Below are 16,785 nucleotides of genomic sequence, written 5' to 3'. Positions count from 1 at the left end.
GCATATGGAAATTCCCTGGTTAGGGGTCAAATTGGGGCTACAGCTGCCAGTCTACACCACAGCCACAGCAATGCAGAATCGCCGACCCACTGAGCGAGGCCAGGGATTGAACCCACATCCTCATGATGTGGATTTAATTCCACTGTGTCACAACAGGAACTCCCCAACCTTCTTTTTAGGACAAGGAGCCAGGCCCCATCTCGCTGTGGTAACTGATACTGGGACCTGACTGAACTGGCCCACAGGCTCAAGATTCAACCTACAGGCGGGCTCACTATTTATAGTGAGAAGAAAATAAGACAGTGGGCTTGAAAATACTTTCCAAACCAAAGCTGTGTACATATGTTGATGGATTAACTGTCTGGCCAAGGCAAGGAAGTTATTTTGATGTATCTCCACTCTTATGGTGGATCTTGTTTGGCCTGAGATGTGGTTCCCAAGGTTAAATTTATATACCCTCAACAGGTGTCTGATACATTACAGTATTCTGAAAGACTCACATTCTGGCCCTCACAAACATCCTGTCATCAATCTGTTTCCAACAATCCTGGTTTTAAAGGGTGAAAATCAAAGTACAGGGGATTGTCTGACCCCCAAGAGTAATAACTGTAATTCGAGGGCCATTCTCAGAAAGTAGAACAAGACTTTAACTTGGATTTTAGTTTTTTTGGCAAACGAGGCTCATCCTAATATATCCTCTCAAGTGTCATTACTACATTAGGAGCCCCATAGTCTCTTGTTTCTTCTTAGGAATTCATGGAGAGATCATCTTCCCATTCAGAATCAAGGCATGATGATCCTTTTAAGGCTCTAATTTTTTTTCTTTTTTCTTTTTAGGGCCGCACCTGTGGTATATGAAAGTTCCCAGGCTAGGGGGTTGAATCAGAGCTGTAACCGTCGGCCTGTGCCAGAGCCACAGCAATGCCAGATCTGAGCCACCTCTGTGACCTACACCACAGCTCATGGCAACACTGGATCCTCAACCCATTGAGCGAGGCCAGGGATTGAACCTGGGTCCTCATGGCAATGAGTTGTGTTCATTACTGCTGAGCCACGACGGGAACTCCAAGGCTTTTAAAAGGTCACATTAAGACCTACCTTCGTCCACCTTGATAAGATTAAAGGCAAAATGTGAAAGTATACAATTCCTTGTTATGATAGAGAAAGCAATGCAATGTAAGATGATGTTTCTGAAGATGGTCACAACAGCATCTCCTTTGTCATGAAGTGAAGTCTCTTTTTTTTTTTATTCCCTTTGAATCTGGGTTGGCCCTGTGACTGCTTTGACCAATAGAATGTGGCAAAAATAATTCCCTAGGTCTTCCAAGACCAGACCTTAAGCAAGCCTGACAGCTTCTGCTTTGTACTGTGGGGAGAGTCAGCCGCCACTTAAGACGAGCCCACCATCCTGTAAGGAAGTCCAGGCTATGTGGACAGATCACATGGAAAAAGACGTCTAGATGTTCAGCCTATCTCAGCTGAGGAACCACACCTTTGAGTGAAAAAGCTCTCTAGGGAGGTCCAAGCCCAGCCGACACCACATGGAACAGAGATGAGCCAAAATTGCAGAATTGTGAGCAAATAAATCTTGTTTTAAGGCCCTAAATGTGAGGGTGGTTTTCAAAACAGCAATAGGTAACCGAAACACGAAGCTAAACAAGAGAAAGGCCCACAGGGTACAGATTGACCACCATAAAGCAGAATTTGGGGGATTTTTTTTTTTTTTTTTTTTTGCTTTTTAGGGCCGCACCCAAAGCTTATGGAGGTTCTCAGGCTAGGGGTCAAATGGGAGCTGCAGCTGCTGGCCTACACCACACCACAGCAGCATAGGATCCGAGCCACATTTGTGACCTACACCACAGCTCATGGGAAGGCTGAATCCTTAACCCACTGAGCAAGGCCAGGGATCGAACTCACAATCTCATGGTTACTAGTTGGATTTGTTTTGGCTGCGCCACAACGGGAACTCCCAGGATATGTTTTTTTAATCTTATCTTAGGAGTGATTTGCTTTCTGTTTACTCTCTTGCTGATTTATAATCTTCCCACCTGGTGCTTGTTTACCCCAGTGTCCTAGTGAGGGTGCTGGGGGGGGGGTGGGTGCGAAAAGGCTGCCCCTGTGAGGGAGAGGTATTTTATCACTGTGCATTGTTTGGAACTGTTGGAGCATGAAAATAATAAAAAGCAAACCTACTTTTAGTCAGTTTTATTATTGCTTTTAAATTCTATACACATGCACGCGCGCACACACGCACAGAAATTCACTGCTTGTGCATCCTGGTGGAGGGCTCCCCCGCCTCCCCGCTTTGTATGTCCCTGGTTTACATACAGACATGCAGCGAAACTCAAGAGTCATGTCGTCTCCACAGCACAGAGCTGTCTGAACACAACCAAACTGTCAAATCACACAGCTGCAAACCAGCCTCTCGTCTGTTGGTTGACAAAGACCCAGCCAGGTTCCCTGCCTGGGCAGACCCCATGCATCCAACCATCCTTTAATTCACAGGATAATTCTCAGTGGGTTGCTATAGTACCCACTTCCAGACTGACCCCCTACTGTGGGGGGTGACCCTTCCCCCATCTGTCAGAGTCCTCCTGTCCATTTTCCACGGAGCTCAATACACCGCCTTCTCTACCCCAACAAAAGGGATTCAACCTCCAGCTTTGTTCTGGAGAACCAGAGGGCAGGACCACATTTGTGCCAACATCCAGAAACAATGCAGCTAATGCCCCTGCCTCCTGTTCACAAAGGCAGGCTGTGGCCATTGCCATGCTAGTTGCGTCAAGGCTGCTAAAAGAATGTTGTTTCCTACCAAGCTGCAGATGGGGAACCCCCTAGGGTGCCTCTAACAAAGCAACAAGTCCTCCAGTCTATATTGAGGAAACTCCCAAGGTGAAATCGGCCTAGGTAATTTTCATTCTATCCATCAACAAATGCATCTGCTGGGCTTCTACTACCTGTCCAGCCTGTTGCCAAGTGTCTGGGAAAGACAGAAGAATTCTTCTGCACATTTTAAAAGGACAATCATATGCAATTCCAGTGAAGTCCATTGTCCTAAGAGAAGGAAAGAAAGGGTCTGTCTTGGTCTCCAGAAAACCTGGAACAGAAGGAATCAAGAGGTTTGGTGAACTTCACTTTCTGAAATAAAAACAGACCACAGATATCTCACTGGGCTGCCAATCACTACCTCAGGAAGAAGTCAGGAATGATACCAGGACCATAGTGTGCTAGCTTTATAAGACTCTGGCAGATTAGGTTTTTTTAAACTCTATATCCACATGATAATTAGAAATAAAATCCTTAAAATGAAAAAAGTCTGTGTTCTGGCTGAGGTGCCAGAAAGGAGAAGGGAGGTGGGACCACCTCATTCAGCAGCCAGTTTCTGGGGGAGAAGAGCCCTCGAGAGCTACAGCAGTCTGTGCTGGATTGTCAGTGATTAATGAGAGTCCCCCAGACTTAGCACTTTCTCCAGTTTCTATAAAGTCCTCACTTTATTTTTATGTTTGTCTTTTTAGGGCCGCACCCGCAGCATATGGAGGTTCCCAGTCTAGGGGTCTAATCGGAGCTGCAGCTGCTGGTCTACACCACAGCCACAGCAACGCCAGATCTGGGCTGTGTCTGTGACCTACACCACAGCTCACAGCAACGCCAGATCCTTAACCGACTGAGTAAGGCTAGGGATCCTGTGTCCTCATGGATACTAGTCAGATTTGTTTCCACTGAGCCGTGACAAGAACTCCAGTCCTGACTTTAAAGGCTTTTTAGTTTCTAGGTGAATGCACTGATAAGTATCCAATTATTTAAAATTATATTATATATAATTATATATAATTATATATAATATATATATTTATTTATATATATAAATTATATAAATTATATATCCTTGGAATTCCCTTTGTGGCTCAGCAGGTTGAGAATGCGGGAGTTCCCGTCATGGTGCAGTGGAAACGAATCTGACTAGGAACCATGAGGTTGCAGGTTCGATCCCTGGCCTTGCTCAGTGGGTTAAGGATCTGGGGTTACCGTGAGCTGTGGTGTAGGTCACAGATGAGTTTCTGATCTGGCGTGGCTGGGGCTGTGACTGTGGCTGGGCAGCTGTTGCTCGGATTGTATCCCTAGGCTGAGGACCTCCATATGCAATGGGAGTGGCCCTAAACAAAAAAAAAGAATCTGTCTAGTATCGATGAGGATGCAGTTTCGATCTCTGGTCTTGCTCAGTGGGTTAAGGATCTGGGGTTGCTGCAGTCTGTGGCACAGGTCATTGCTGTGGCTGTGGTGTAGGCTGGCAACTGCAATTCTGATTCAACCTCTAGCCCAGGAACTTCCATATGCTGCAGGTGTGGCAATAAATAAATAAATAAATAAATACAATAAAATAAAATTCAAGCCAAACTTGTCCTTAAAGCAGAGCAGAATTTGAATCGTCCGTTCATGGATGTGGCCTAGATCCGTGCTAAGGAATGGCCCTCCAGACACCAGCACACACTCCAGGGAGCCACAGAACTTGAGAGAACCAGTGGGTGGGGGAGATGCCACCAGTCCCGGGGCAGTGGGAGTCATTTTCTGAAGTGTGTGAGCAAAGTTCTTTGGTAGCTCCTGCTGCTAAAGCTACCTCTTCACTCACACAGCTACTTCTGGGTTATGGCCCAATAGCCCACAGGTGCCAGAGGCAGCCCCAGGTGGGGTCTGTAACCGTGAATCACTCTATTATGGAGACAGCTTCAGGAGAATGTGTCTTGCTGCCTTTCTCAAAAGGGTGATGCAGACAGTGTGATTGCTACTTTTGTAAGCTGCACACTGCCGGCATAGTCTGCCTGTTTAAGGAAAATGTGTTTATTAGGTTATCCCACCTCCCCTTTTTTTGCTGGAATTAACTACCTTAAATATCATCACATTTTGCAAAATTAATTTGTGTTTTTTTTTTTTTTTTTGCTTTTTAGGGCCACACCCGCAGCCTATGGAAGTTCTCGGTCTAGGAGTTGAATTGGAGATACAGCAGCTGGTCTATACCACAGTCACAGTAATGGATCTGGATCTGGAGCCATGTCTGCGACCTACACCACAGGTCACGGCAATGCTGGATCCTTAACTTGCTGAGTGAGGCCAGGGATGGAACCTGAAACCTCGTGGTTCCTAATCGGATTCGTTTCTGCTGCACCACAATGGGAACTCCTAATTTGTGTTCTTAAATGTCCAAGTTTTTCATGATTTTGGCCATGAAAATCTTGATAGAGGCAAGAAGCATTTTGATTTTTATTCTTGTGGGGTCTTTTTTCCTGTTTACTCCTCTGAGAGGAGCAGTCATGTCTCAGACAACTCAGTCATGTAGCTCAGACAGAAGAAGGATGTGAATAGTACAGCCCCATAAAGATGGAACTTCATCTACCCATTCATTCAGGCCTGCTGTGTTTACAGCATCCATGTGGTCATTCAGTGATGATTTAATGAGCACCTACTCTATACCAAGCTCTGGGGATACTGCGGTGAACAAAACAGACAAAGCCTCAGCCCTCAGGACGCTTCGCTTTAGTGGAGGAGATAAAATCAGTGGATACGTATTCAATGTAATGTGTGCTGGGAAGGAAAACAAAGCTGGATAAAGGGTTAGAGAAAGGCTGGTGGGGAGGTAGGCTGGTCAGGCTGGCTCTCTGAGGACAGAAGGGCACGAGGGGGAAGAGGCAGCCCAGGGAGCCAGAAGAGCCAGTGCAGAGGCCGCAAGCAGAAGAGTCCTTGTGCTCAGGGACTAGAGCCGTGCTCATCCTCCACCGTGTCATTGAGAATTTGGCACGATCTGGTGTCCGATGGTTACCTGAGCAGACTCCTAAGTCTACGCGTTGAAGAGAACTGGCCCAGAACTTTTAATTCCTCTACAGTCTTTTGGGTTTTGCCCACATTTCCCCAAAGGCATATAGGTCCCTGAGCAGTAACTTTTCATGTTTATCATTGTATCATGGAACTAAATTTCAGAGCCCTAAGAACAAGTGTCACTGAATGGCTCTCGGGAAGTCAATTGTGTGGCATGCAGGGAAGGAAAAATCACTTTGGGGCATATGCTATCTGGTGAAGAAGGAATGAACAGAAAATTTCAGGATTCCTGCACTGTATTAGGGACAGTTATCTTCTGAGGGCCTCATTTCCCTCAGTTATAAAAGAGGGGAAATAATACCAGCTTAAACAGTAAAAACAGAAAAGTGCCTTGGATATGTAGGTAATGGATAAGTGTTCTTACCAACCATTGACTTTTTTCTAAGGATTTTATTTTAAAGATTTTATTTCCAATCACCTTGTAGAAATAGGATTTTTTTTTTTTTTTTTTGTCTTTTCTAGGGCTGCATCCGCGGCACATGGAGGTTCCCAGGCGAGGGGTCTAATCAGAGCTGTAGCCACCCGGCCTACACCAGAGCCACAGCAACACGGGATCTGAGCCATGTATTCGACCTACACCACAGCTCACAGCAACACCAGATCCTTAACCCACTGAGCGAGGCCAGGGATCGAACCTGCAACCTCATGGTTCCTAGTCAAATTTGTTAACCAATGAGCCACGATGGGAATTCTAGGATTTTTTTTTAAATTAAAGTTTAAAAGCATTAATTGCTTCTGAGAATTTGAGCCACCCAAACAACAAAGTTCAGAGCAAAATACCCTCATTTTCTTTAATAAATCATAAGCAAGAACCACAGAGGTTGGAGTTCCCGTCGTGGCGCAGTGGTTAACGAATCCGACTAGGAACCATGAGGTTGCGGGTTCGGTCCCTGCCCTTGCTCAGTGGGTCAACGATCCGGCGTTGCCGTGAGCTGTGGTGTAGGTTGCAGACGCGGCTCGGATCCCGCGGTGCTGAGGCTCTGGTGTAGGCCGGTGGCTACAGCTCTGATTCGACCCCTAGCCTGGGAACCTCCATATGCCGCGGGAGCGGCCCAAGAAATAGCAACAACAACAACAAAAAAAAAGACAAAAAGACAAAAAAAAAAAAAAAAAAAAAAAAAAAAAAAAAAGAACCACAGAGGTGGTCTAGGTCCATGTTTGAATTTGACTCTATGAAACCTGTATTTTGTATTATCTGAATGTTTAAAACCAGAGTTTGGAAAATAAGCCCCTCCCTAGTACACACTGATATCCTGGAGTTATTTTACCTGCTCAAACACAAGTGCAATTCAAACTAATTAATCCTGGAAGGTAAACTGGAAGCCATATTGTTCATAATTAAGAACAGCATTTAGGAGTTCCTGTTGTGGCTCAGTGGTAATGAACCCAACCGGGATCCAAGAGGACACAGTTCCACCCCTGGCCCCGCTCAGCGGGTCGGGGATCCAGCGTTGCCTTGAGCTATGGTGTACTTGGCAGACACAGCTCGGATCTGTGGTGTAGGCCAGTAGCTGTAGCTCTAGTTCGGCCCCTAGCCCAGCAACTTCCATATGGTGCAACTGTAGCCCTAAAAAAAAAAAAAAAGCAAAAAAGAATAGTATTTAAAGTGAGAAACCACTGAATTGAATGGTTAAGACCACTGGTTCCAGAATCAGATCTTAGTGCAAAGGTTTTGGGTTGGACCTTTCTTAGCCTCAGTTTCCTCACCTGCAAAAGGAGGATGATAAAAATGTCTCACCCAGTGATTCTGAGGATTAAATGCAATCATGCATGTCAATATTTCATGTAATGCTTGGCACTATAGTATGAGCTTATTTATTTTTCATCTTTTTGCCATTTCCAGGGCCGCTTCCCTTGGAATATGGAGGTTCCCAGGCTAGGGGTCGAATCAGAGCTGTAGCTGCCGGCCTACACCAGAGCCACAGCAACGTGAGATCCGAGCCACGTCTGCAACCTACACCACAGCTCACAGCAACGCCGGATCGTTAACCCACTGAGCAAGGGCAGGGACCGAACCCGCAACCTCATGGTTCCTAGTCGGATTCATTAACCACTGCACCATGACCGGAACTCCATATAGTATGAGCTTATTAAAATGTTATTAGTATAACCTGAGGGTCCTGAGTTCTACAAACTTCAGGAGAATGATATGGAGACACTGTCAAGAAAAGCCTCTCAGGAAGGTGAATTCTGAGCCAAGCCTGGAGTGATGTAAAGGAACAAATAGGCTCTGTGAAGCTCTAACCAGTGACTTGTAGTAGAGGCAGAAGGAAGAGTAAGGGTAAAGGCCATCACAGGTGTATGCAGAGGACCAGCAGAGTGGCTGCAGTGGTGAGGGAGGGAGCAGCAAAAAGAGATGAGGTCAGAAGGGTAATGAGGGAACTTGAGAGCAGGTATGAGAAACGTGAATTTCATTCTAAATGTAATGGGACACTAGAGCATGGGGTTTCAGACATATTGAGTTTAAAATGCTCTTTGGGTGGCCAGAGAAAATGTTCTGGGCCATTGAATATTTGAGCCTAGAGCTCAAGGGACAGGTAGGGGCTGATGAGACAAATGGGTGACTTATCACCTCTTTCATAACATCTAGGGAAAGATGATGGACAGAGAAGAGGACTGAGGCTTGATTTTAGGGCTCTGACATTTAGAAGACAGAGGATAGGGAATGTTCAGTCAAGAAGACTGAGAAGGAGCAGCCGACGATGAGGTGAGTGGAAACTTACAGTGAAGTAACTTGGAATCCAAGTGCTGAAAACGCCGTTGGAAGGAAACTGACCAACTGCAGAGAAGCTGAGTCTGATACAGACATCGAAGTGGCCTCTGGATCCGGCAAGACGGTGGTCAGCAGTAACCTTGGATGAGCAGTTCTGGTGGGTTGGTGGCTGCAGAATCCCAGCTGGAACAGGTTAACAAGGAAAAGCATGAGAGAGACTAGGAGACGAGGAAACAGAGACAGAAAGTCTCAAGTATGTTAAGCTGGAGTTCCCATCGTGGCACAGAGAAAATGGATTTGACTAGGAACCATGAGGTTGCAGGTTTGATCCCTGGCCTTGCTCGGTGGGTTAAGGATCCGGCGTTGCCATGAGCTGTGGTGTAGGTCACAGATGCAGCTCAGATCTGGCGTCATTGTGGCTGTGGCGTAGGCCAGTGGCTATACTCCAATTAGACGCCTAGCCTGGGAACCTCCATATGCCATGTGGGGGGTCCTAAAAAGACAGTAAAATAAAATAAAATAAAATAAAATGAAATAAAATAAAATAAAAGTGTGTTAAGTTTACTAAAGCTCATAACAAAATGCCACAGATAGGGTGGCTTGAACACCAGACATTCATTTCCTCGCAGTTCTTGAGGCTAGAAGTCCAAGATCAAGGTGTTGGCAGGCAGGACTGGTTTCTCCCCAGGGCCCTCTTCTTGACTCACAGATGGCTGCCTTCCCCGTATGCTCACATGGCTGTCCCTCTGTGTTGTTTCTGTCCTAATAGGACACCAGCCATACTGGATGGTGGCCCACCCAGACTACTTAAGTTAAACTAATCATTGCTTTATAAGCCCTTTTTCCAAATGTAGTCACATTCAGAGATGCTAGTGGTTGGGCCTCAAGACATGCATTTCAGGGCTGGTGGGAAACATAACACCAAGCTTTTTTCTTTTTTCCTTTTGTCTTTTTTTGTCTTTTCTAGGGCCACACCCATGGCATATGGAGGTTCCCAGGCTACGGGTCTAATTGGAGCTGTAGCCACTGGCCCTAGGCCACAGCCACAGCAACTCGGGATCCGAGCCACATCTGTGACCTACACCACAGCTCATGGCAACACCGGATCCTTAACCCACAGAGCAAGGCCAGGGATTGAACCTGCAACCTCATGGTTCCTAGTCAGATTTGTCAACCACTTCGCCATGACGGGAACTCCATTCTTTTTTTTCTTTAAGGAATCTTGCTGTGAAGGAGAGCAAAGGATTGAAATAGAGGTGATAGGGGAGACAGGGAGGTTTTTATCCTTACTTTGGATTTTTACTGTGGGAGAGGTTCCAGCCGCTGGTACTGCTGGTGAGAAGGGCATGGGAGAAAGGGGGTTATTAGAGAGCAAAGTCCTCAAATGCCTTGGGTGTGGGATGGGATCATGAGGTATAAAATGACTTACCCAGGTCACTAGCTTGTGAGTGATGGAGCTTGCACTTGACCCTAGGAATTTTAACCCTGAGATGCACTGTCTGTCTCAGCAACTACATTTTTTTTTTTTTTCTTTTTAGGGCTTCACCCGAGGCATGTGGAGGTTTCCAGGCTAGGGGTCCAATTGGGGTTGTAACCATTGACCTATGCCAGAGCTACAGCAACATGGGATCTGAGCTGTGTATTCGACCTACCCCAGAGCTCATGGCAATGCCGAATCCTTAACCCATGGAATGAGGCCAGGGATTGGACCCACATCCTCATGGATACTAGTCAGGTTCAGTAACTGCTGAGCCACGACGAGAATTCCCCAACCCCTTTTTTTTGTTTTGTTTTGTCTTTTTTTGTCTTTTTAGGGCCGCACCCATGGCATGTGGAGGTTCCCAGGCTAGGGATCTAATCAGAGCTACCGCTGCCTGCCTGTGCCACAGCCACAGCAATGCCAGATCCGAGCCACGTCTGTGACCTACACCACAGCTCATGGCAACCCCGGATCCTTAACCCACTGATCGAGGCCAAGGATCGAACCCACAACCTCATGGTTCCTAGTCGGATTTGTTTCCACTGCGCCATGAAGGGAATTCTCCAACTACATTTTGATACCGGCAGTCACCTTAATAATTCCCCAGGAAGGAATTATAGCTTCCCTGGCTACCTACTTACCTACTACTACCACTCAAGGATAGGCTGGGATGAGGAAGATCTTAGATCCATGGAAGAGAAAGCAGAGAAACAGGTGAGGCTCTAGTTGACTGATCGATGAACTGAAACAACCCCCAGGAAGTCTGTTTCCAACAGTGGTTGAATATTTGGAATCTGTGACCTGGCATTGGCCTATTTATTTGAACTGAGCTGCGCTTCAGGTCACCCCGGTTTCAGACAGTTACCTCATCAGCTTCTCACTGCAGATTGCTACCCTCTTTCACCAGCACCCAGCAGCACGTGGCTTTCAGATTTTGTTTCTACAAGCTCTCTTATCGCAGCATGTGTGTGTTGGAGCCCAGATGTTAAACAAATCAGTCAGTAAATAACGTTTGGCTTCACATTTTGTACAAAGTTAACTGACACATGAACACATAGTCTCTGAGCTGCTCACAGCCTCTGTCACAGGGTCTCTGACGGCAAACATTTCATTTTTTAAAAAAAGTGCCTTATCGAGATATAGTTCAGCTGTGAGAGAACCCACGCATTTAAAGAGTACCTTTGGGAGTTCCCATCATGGCTCAGTGGTTAACGAATCCAACTGTGGAACCATGAGGTTTGGGTTCGATCCCTGGCCTTGCTCAGTGGGTTAAGGATCCGGCATTGCCGTGAGCTGTGGTATAGGTTGTAGACTCAGCTCGGATCCCTCATTGCTGTAGCTCTGGTGTAGGCTGGCGGCTACAGCTCTGATTAGACCCCTAGCCTGGAAATCTCTGTATGCTGCAGGAGCGGCCCTAGAAAAGGCAAAAAGACAAAAGAACAAATAAAAAATAAAAAAAAAATAGAATACCTTCATCATTGGTTTTTAGCATGTTCACTGAGTGTCAACGCTTCCTTCTTGACACTGTGGTTTTCACTTGAGTACACAGGTCATGCTCCCAATGTTTCTACAGCTCTGCTCTTTTAGTCATGGCCAGTTCCTAACCTGAGAATGTTATTTGAAGGCGAATGTAGGTCTGACTGTGACTTCCCCGGTGCCTGGTGAGCAGTTGATGAATTGGTCAATTTCACTGGTGAAAACTGCCTGGAATAAAATAGGCAAAAAACTGAGAGAGCAGGTTTTAATACAATGAGGGATGGATGCTCTACCTGGAGCTCAGACAATGGGGTCTCAGTATTTTCTAATCCAAATGGCAGAACATCAAGTCCCTTATATTTGTTCCACATCCTCTAACCAACCCTGTCCTCTAAATGCTTGATTTCATTATCCTCCAAAGTATTTGTTTTGAAACTTCGTATGTCCTCCTTCCTCTCATGGAAACCACCTGTAGCAGCAACCACTGGGGCTGCTGCAAACATTTGTTTTTGATAGCAGTGTATTTTGAACGTCTGTGGTTTCAATTTCTATTTCTGTCCTCTACTGTCGTAACTTTTCGATCTCTTCATACCTTTTATGGGTAGTTTTGCTTTCCCAGGCATTTGTAGTCTGCTGAATGTGTCAGCTACATAAACTGTGAACTGAGAAATTTTACCATTTCAAACTCAGTATAATTGTCCAATGGCTTACAGCTCTCAATATGTTTTCATCTCAGTATAATTGTCCAATGGCTTACAGCTCTCAATATGTTTAAATTGGTCCTCACAACACCTCAGTGATCAGAAAACCAAAGTTTCCTGCCTAGCAGGTAACAAAAGTTATAATAAAAAAATGTGATGGAGTTCCTGTTGTGGCACAGTGGTTAACGAATCCGACTAGGAACTATGAGGCTGCGGGTTCGATCCCTGGCCTTGTTCAGTGGGTTAAGGACCCAGTGTTGCCGTGAGCTGTGGTGTAGGTTACAGATGCGGCTCGGATCCTGCATTGCTGTGGCTCTGGTGTAGGCCGGTGGCTACAGCTCCGATTCAACCCCTAGCCTGGGAACCTCCATATGCTGTGGGAGCGGTCCTAGAAAAAAAAAAAAAAAAGGGTGATTTGAATTCTAGTGTAGAATTTTCCCTCCTAGAACCCTGGCCATCATATATGACTATGATTCCCCAACTTCAGCTGAATCAGAATGGTTTAGGGGGCTTGATGCAACACAGATTGTAAGCTCCGCCCCTAGCATTTCTGATTCAGTAGGTCTGGGCTGGGGCTAAAGAATGTTCTCATGCACACCTTTCTCCTTTGCCTTCCCCTTCTCAGCTTCCCTTGAAGCTCAAAGTGGTCATGTGATTTATCCTGGCCAATGAGATGTAAACAGAAGTCTGAGAATGCCTGTGCTTTCTGATGAAAAGAGACCTACTTGGCTCTTCACCCCTCCTACTTCTCCCTGCTTATAACCTATATGCAATGCTTGGAGGTACAACAGCATCTATGAGCAACATATTAAAACTGGCAGGATAGGAGTTCCCGTCGTGGTGCAGTGGAAACGAATCCGACTAGGAACCATGAGGTTGCGGGTTCGATCCCTGGCCTCACTCAGTGGAGTAAGGATCCAGCATTGCTGTGAGCTCTGGTGTAGCTTACAGATGTGGCTCGGATCTGGTGTTGCTGTGGCTGTGGCATAGGCCAGAGGCTACAGCTCCGATTAGACCCCTAGTCTGGGAACATCCACATGCTGTGGGTGCAGCCCTGAAAAGCCAAAGAGACAAAAAAACAAAAAACAAAAACTGGCAGGATAGGAAGAGAGGAAGAGGCTGGGTCTCTGACAGCTCTAGCTCGCTTACTTCCAGACTTTTTACATTAGAAAAATAAATCTCTATTTCAAATGTAGTCAGGGTTCTCTGTTACTTGCAGCCAAATGCATGCCTACCCAATACAGATAAAAAGGCTAGAAGGGTGCAGGGGAGTCTAGGGGACTTCATGAGAAATGGCACTTAACAAGCATTTGTGAAATTTTATGCTGTAGCTGACATCATGCTCATTGAACATGGTTCCTGTCTCCCAGGTGTTCAGAGTCAAGGTGAAAAGGATACCAGGTAAATACACAAATAATAATACATTGTGACAAGCACAGAGATAGAAGCAAAATGTGGAAAGTCAGAGAAGGAACCTAGGGAGGTCAGGGAAGTTTCCCAGGAGGTGACATTTTAACAAAGTCCTGCAGGATGAATCAAGTTGTCAGGTAGAAAAGAAGAAAAAAGGCTTTCTGTACTATGTCCCTTCTCATCCCTACCCTTGGGGGCCAGAGGCTGGCCTGGCTGGGGGCATGTTGGGACAAGTTGCCAGCAGAGTCAACAGCTACGCAGGAAACTCAAAGTCCAAAGAACCAGGAGGGAAGTTGTGAGGATTGGCAAGAACTTCTTTTAATGGTCCAGGGAGCCAGAAATCTGGGGCCAAAAGACAAGAGTTTAAGAGGGCACATGGGGAGAGGCAGGGCAGAAGCCCCCCAAAATGGGTGGAGTCTTGCTTCTCAGGCAGGTAAGAAACTCAGGCTACTAACTATCCCATTTCATGATTTCTTTTTAAAAAAAGTTTTTATTGTAGTTGATTTACAATGTTCTGTCAGTTTCTGCTGTACAGCAAAGTGACCCAGTCACATATATATATCCAACTGCATATATATATATATATTCTTTTTCTTATATTATCCTCTATCATTTTCCATCACAAATGATTAGATATAGTTGCCTGTGCTATACAGAAGGCTGTTTCATGATTTCTTACCATTCGACTTCATTTTCACTCCCAGCCCCCATCCTGTTAGGCTCACAGGAAATTCAATCTGAGTCCTTGCTGGGGCTTCCCCCTGCACCCAAGGCTGTGCTAAAATCCTGGTGTGTTACTCAGCCTGCAGAGCCCTGCAGTCCCCTGTACCACTGTCTCTATGACTTAGGAACCCTGGATGTCGGATCCTAGCTCCCTGATGAATCATGGGTATTTCCACCAGTTGATGCGTCCTCTGGTGCTTCTAGAAAGTGGGGCACAGGCTCCTGCTGCTGGTGGGCCCCAGAGGCCTCTTTTTTCTCCCCAGGCCCAGAAGCTCTTCTTGGTTTTAGGGAAATATCTTCCCCTGGTCCTGTTTCCACCAGAGATACACTCTCTCATCACAAGCCCTGTTCAGCTCAGTGGACTTAGGGCTGGGGAAATACAAGCCAGGAAGGCAAGGGTCTCCAATCCACCTCTCCTGAGACTAGGGACAGATCCTTTCAGAAGGGGTGAAGACAAAAGAGGAAATGCCCAGAGAAAAGTTAAAACTTTCAAATAATTACTGTGCAACATATTGATGATGTGGGTGTGGTTTAAGGCACGGGGGAGTGGGGAAGGCAGAACATGAACTTCTCAAGGGGTGTGAGAACAGAGTCAGGGAAGGCCTAATATGTTTGAATAATGGTGAGTACCTGGGGAGGGAAGAGCAAGGGGTTGGAGGGAGCACCCTGGATGACTTACTGTAGAACTGGATTTTATTCTGTAGCAACAGAATTCATTAAAAGGCAATATGCTGAGACAAGATCCTTTTTTTTTTTTTTTAAGGGGAAACTCTAATAGAGAGACACCTGTGGATGGCCATAGGAATAAGCCAGACTAGGGCCATTAAATCAGGGAGCAATAACGGAGATAGAAAAACAGAGTTGCAGTTCTGGGATAAAAGCAATAGAATCGCGGAGTTCCCGTTGTGGCTCAGTGTTAAAGAACCTGACTGGTATCCTTGAGGACACAGGTTTGATTCCTGGCCCCACTCAGTGGGTTAAGGATCCGATGTTGCTGTGAGCTGTGGTGTAAGTTGCAGACGTAGCTCCAATCCTGCGTTGCTGTGGCTGTGGTGTAGGCTGGGGGTTGTAGCTCCAATTTGACTCCTAGCCTGGGAACCGTGTGCTGCATGTGAGGCCCTAATAAATAAATAATTTAAAAAATAAATAAATGCAATAGAACGTGGTTATTTTTGGCTATGAGGGAATAATGGAGAATGACAGAGAAATGGGAGATTTGAGATTTCTAGCTTGGGAGATTGAGGAGCTGGTAAAGCCATATACCTGAAGGTGAGAGGACAGAAGGCAGAGGAGAGGGTAGAGGGGGTGATGGAGAAGAAGAATAAACATTCAGCACTGGTTATATTTAGCACTACTTCACTTTTTTTTTTTTTTTTTTTCATTTTTTTAGGGCTGCACCAGTGGCATGTGGAGTTTCCCAGGCTAGGGGTTGAATCAGAGCTACAGCTGCTGGCCTACACCACAGCCACAGCAACACGGGATCTGAGTCACGTCTGTGACCTACACCACAGCTCACGGCAATGTTGGATTCTTAACCCACTGAGTGAGGCCAGGGATTGAACCCCCAACCTCATGGTTTCTAGTTGGATTTGTTTCCGCTGCGCCACGACGGGAACTCCTACTTCACATATTTTTTGTCATGAAAACCCTATAAAGTATTATTATGTTTATGTCACAGATAAGAAGACTAAGGCTCAGAGATGCTGTTGCTCATCCAAAGTTGCTAGGAGAGTAATGGAGTCAGGATTAGAAACTGCATCTACCTGACTCCACAGTCCACACCAGTCCCCAGCCTGCCTTCTGAGTGCCGCCCAGTGGGGACATCGAGGAGTCACTTGGGAGCCTGGGATAAAGGCAACCTGGTATCAGTTTGGGAGTTTATTATGTAGATGGTTCCTGATGAGATCAGCCAAGAGAAGTGTGTGGCAGGAAAAGAGACGACAAGGACAGGCCCTGGGGAAGTTCACACTCAAGGATTACAGCAGTTAGACTCTAGATAACAGGAAAAATAAGGAACAAAGTTAAGATCTGTAATTCTCTCATCACTGAGGTTCTGTGGTGAGGTTCTTAGCGTTAGTATGGTGGCTTCATTAGAGAGCCAGGTTCTCTTTTTTCCTTCCATCATATTTAGTGTATGAATTGCGTCCTTCAATTTGCTTCAATTGCAGAATGGCCCGTTTAGGTCCCACCATCCTATTTGAGGCAGTGGGAAAGAAGAAGAGCCTGAGAGAGAAGTGTTTCTGCCTGCCAAACGAGCCTGTTTTTAAGAAAGTCTTTCCAGAAGACCCAAAGGAGCCTGTTTTTAAGGAAGTCTTTCCAGAAGACCCAGTCCATATACATTGGCCAGAACTTAGTCATGTGACCTGTCTCCAAGGGAAGCTGGGAGATGTAGTTCTTTAGCTACTAGGTCCCTT

The 16,785-nt window shown here is 45.9% G+C and overlaps 1 protein-coding gene across 15 annotated transcripts in view; it reads right to left on the bottom strand.

The window, feature by feature from the left end:
• LOC106510020 overlaps window positions 2,177–16,785 on the bottom strand; it is an 89,124-nt gene continuing 74,515 nt past the window's right edge. For 6 of the 15 annotated variants that reach the window (XM_021089083.1, XM_013996586.2, XM_013996588.2 and 3 more), the window contains 2 exons: window positions 8,592–8,764; window positions 2,178–3,054 (listed from right to left, as the gene is read on the bottom strand). In XM_021089083.1, the coding sequence (XP_020944742.1) occupies window positions 2,904–3,054; window positions 8,592–8,764 (324 nt within the window). In that variant the 3' untranslated portion in view covers window positions 2,178–2,903. Of the gene's footprint in view, window positions 3,098–8,591; window positions 8,765–11,531; window positions 11,766–16,785 lie in introns of all 15 variants that reach the window. The other 9 variants (XR_002343209.1, XR_002343206.1, XR_002343205.1 and 6 more) reach the window with 7 other exon arrangements.

This window comes from Sus scrofa, chromosome 4, assembly GCF_000003025.6.
Source record: "Sus scrofa isolate TJ Tabasco breed Duroc chromosome 4, Sscrofa11.1, whole genome shotgun sequence".
NCBI classification, from domain to species: Eukaryota; Metazoa; Chordata; class Mammalia; order Artiodactyla; family Suidae; genus Sus; species Sus scrofa.
The sequence above is the reverse complement of the archived record's forward strand: the minus strand, read 5'-3'. Positions and strand labels throughout refer to the sequence as shown.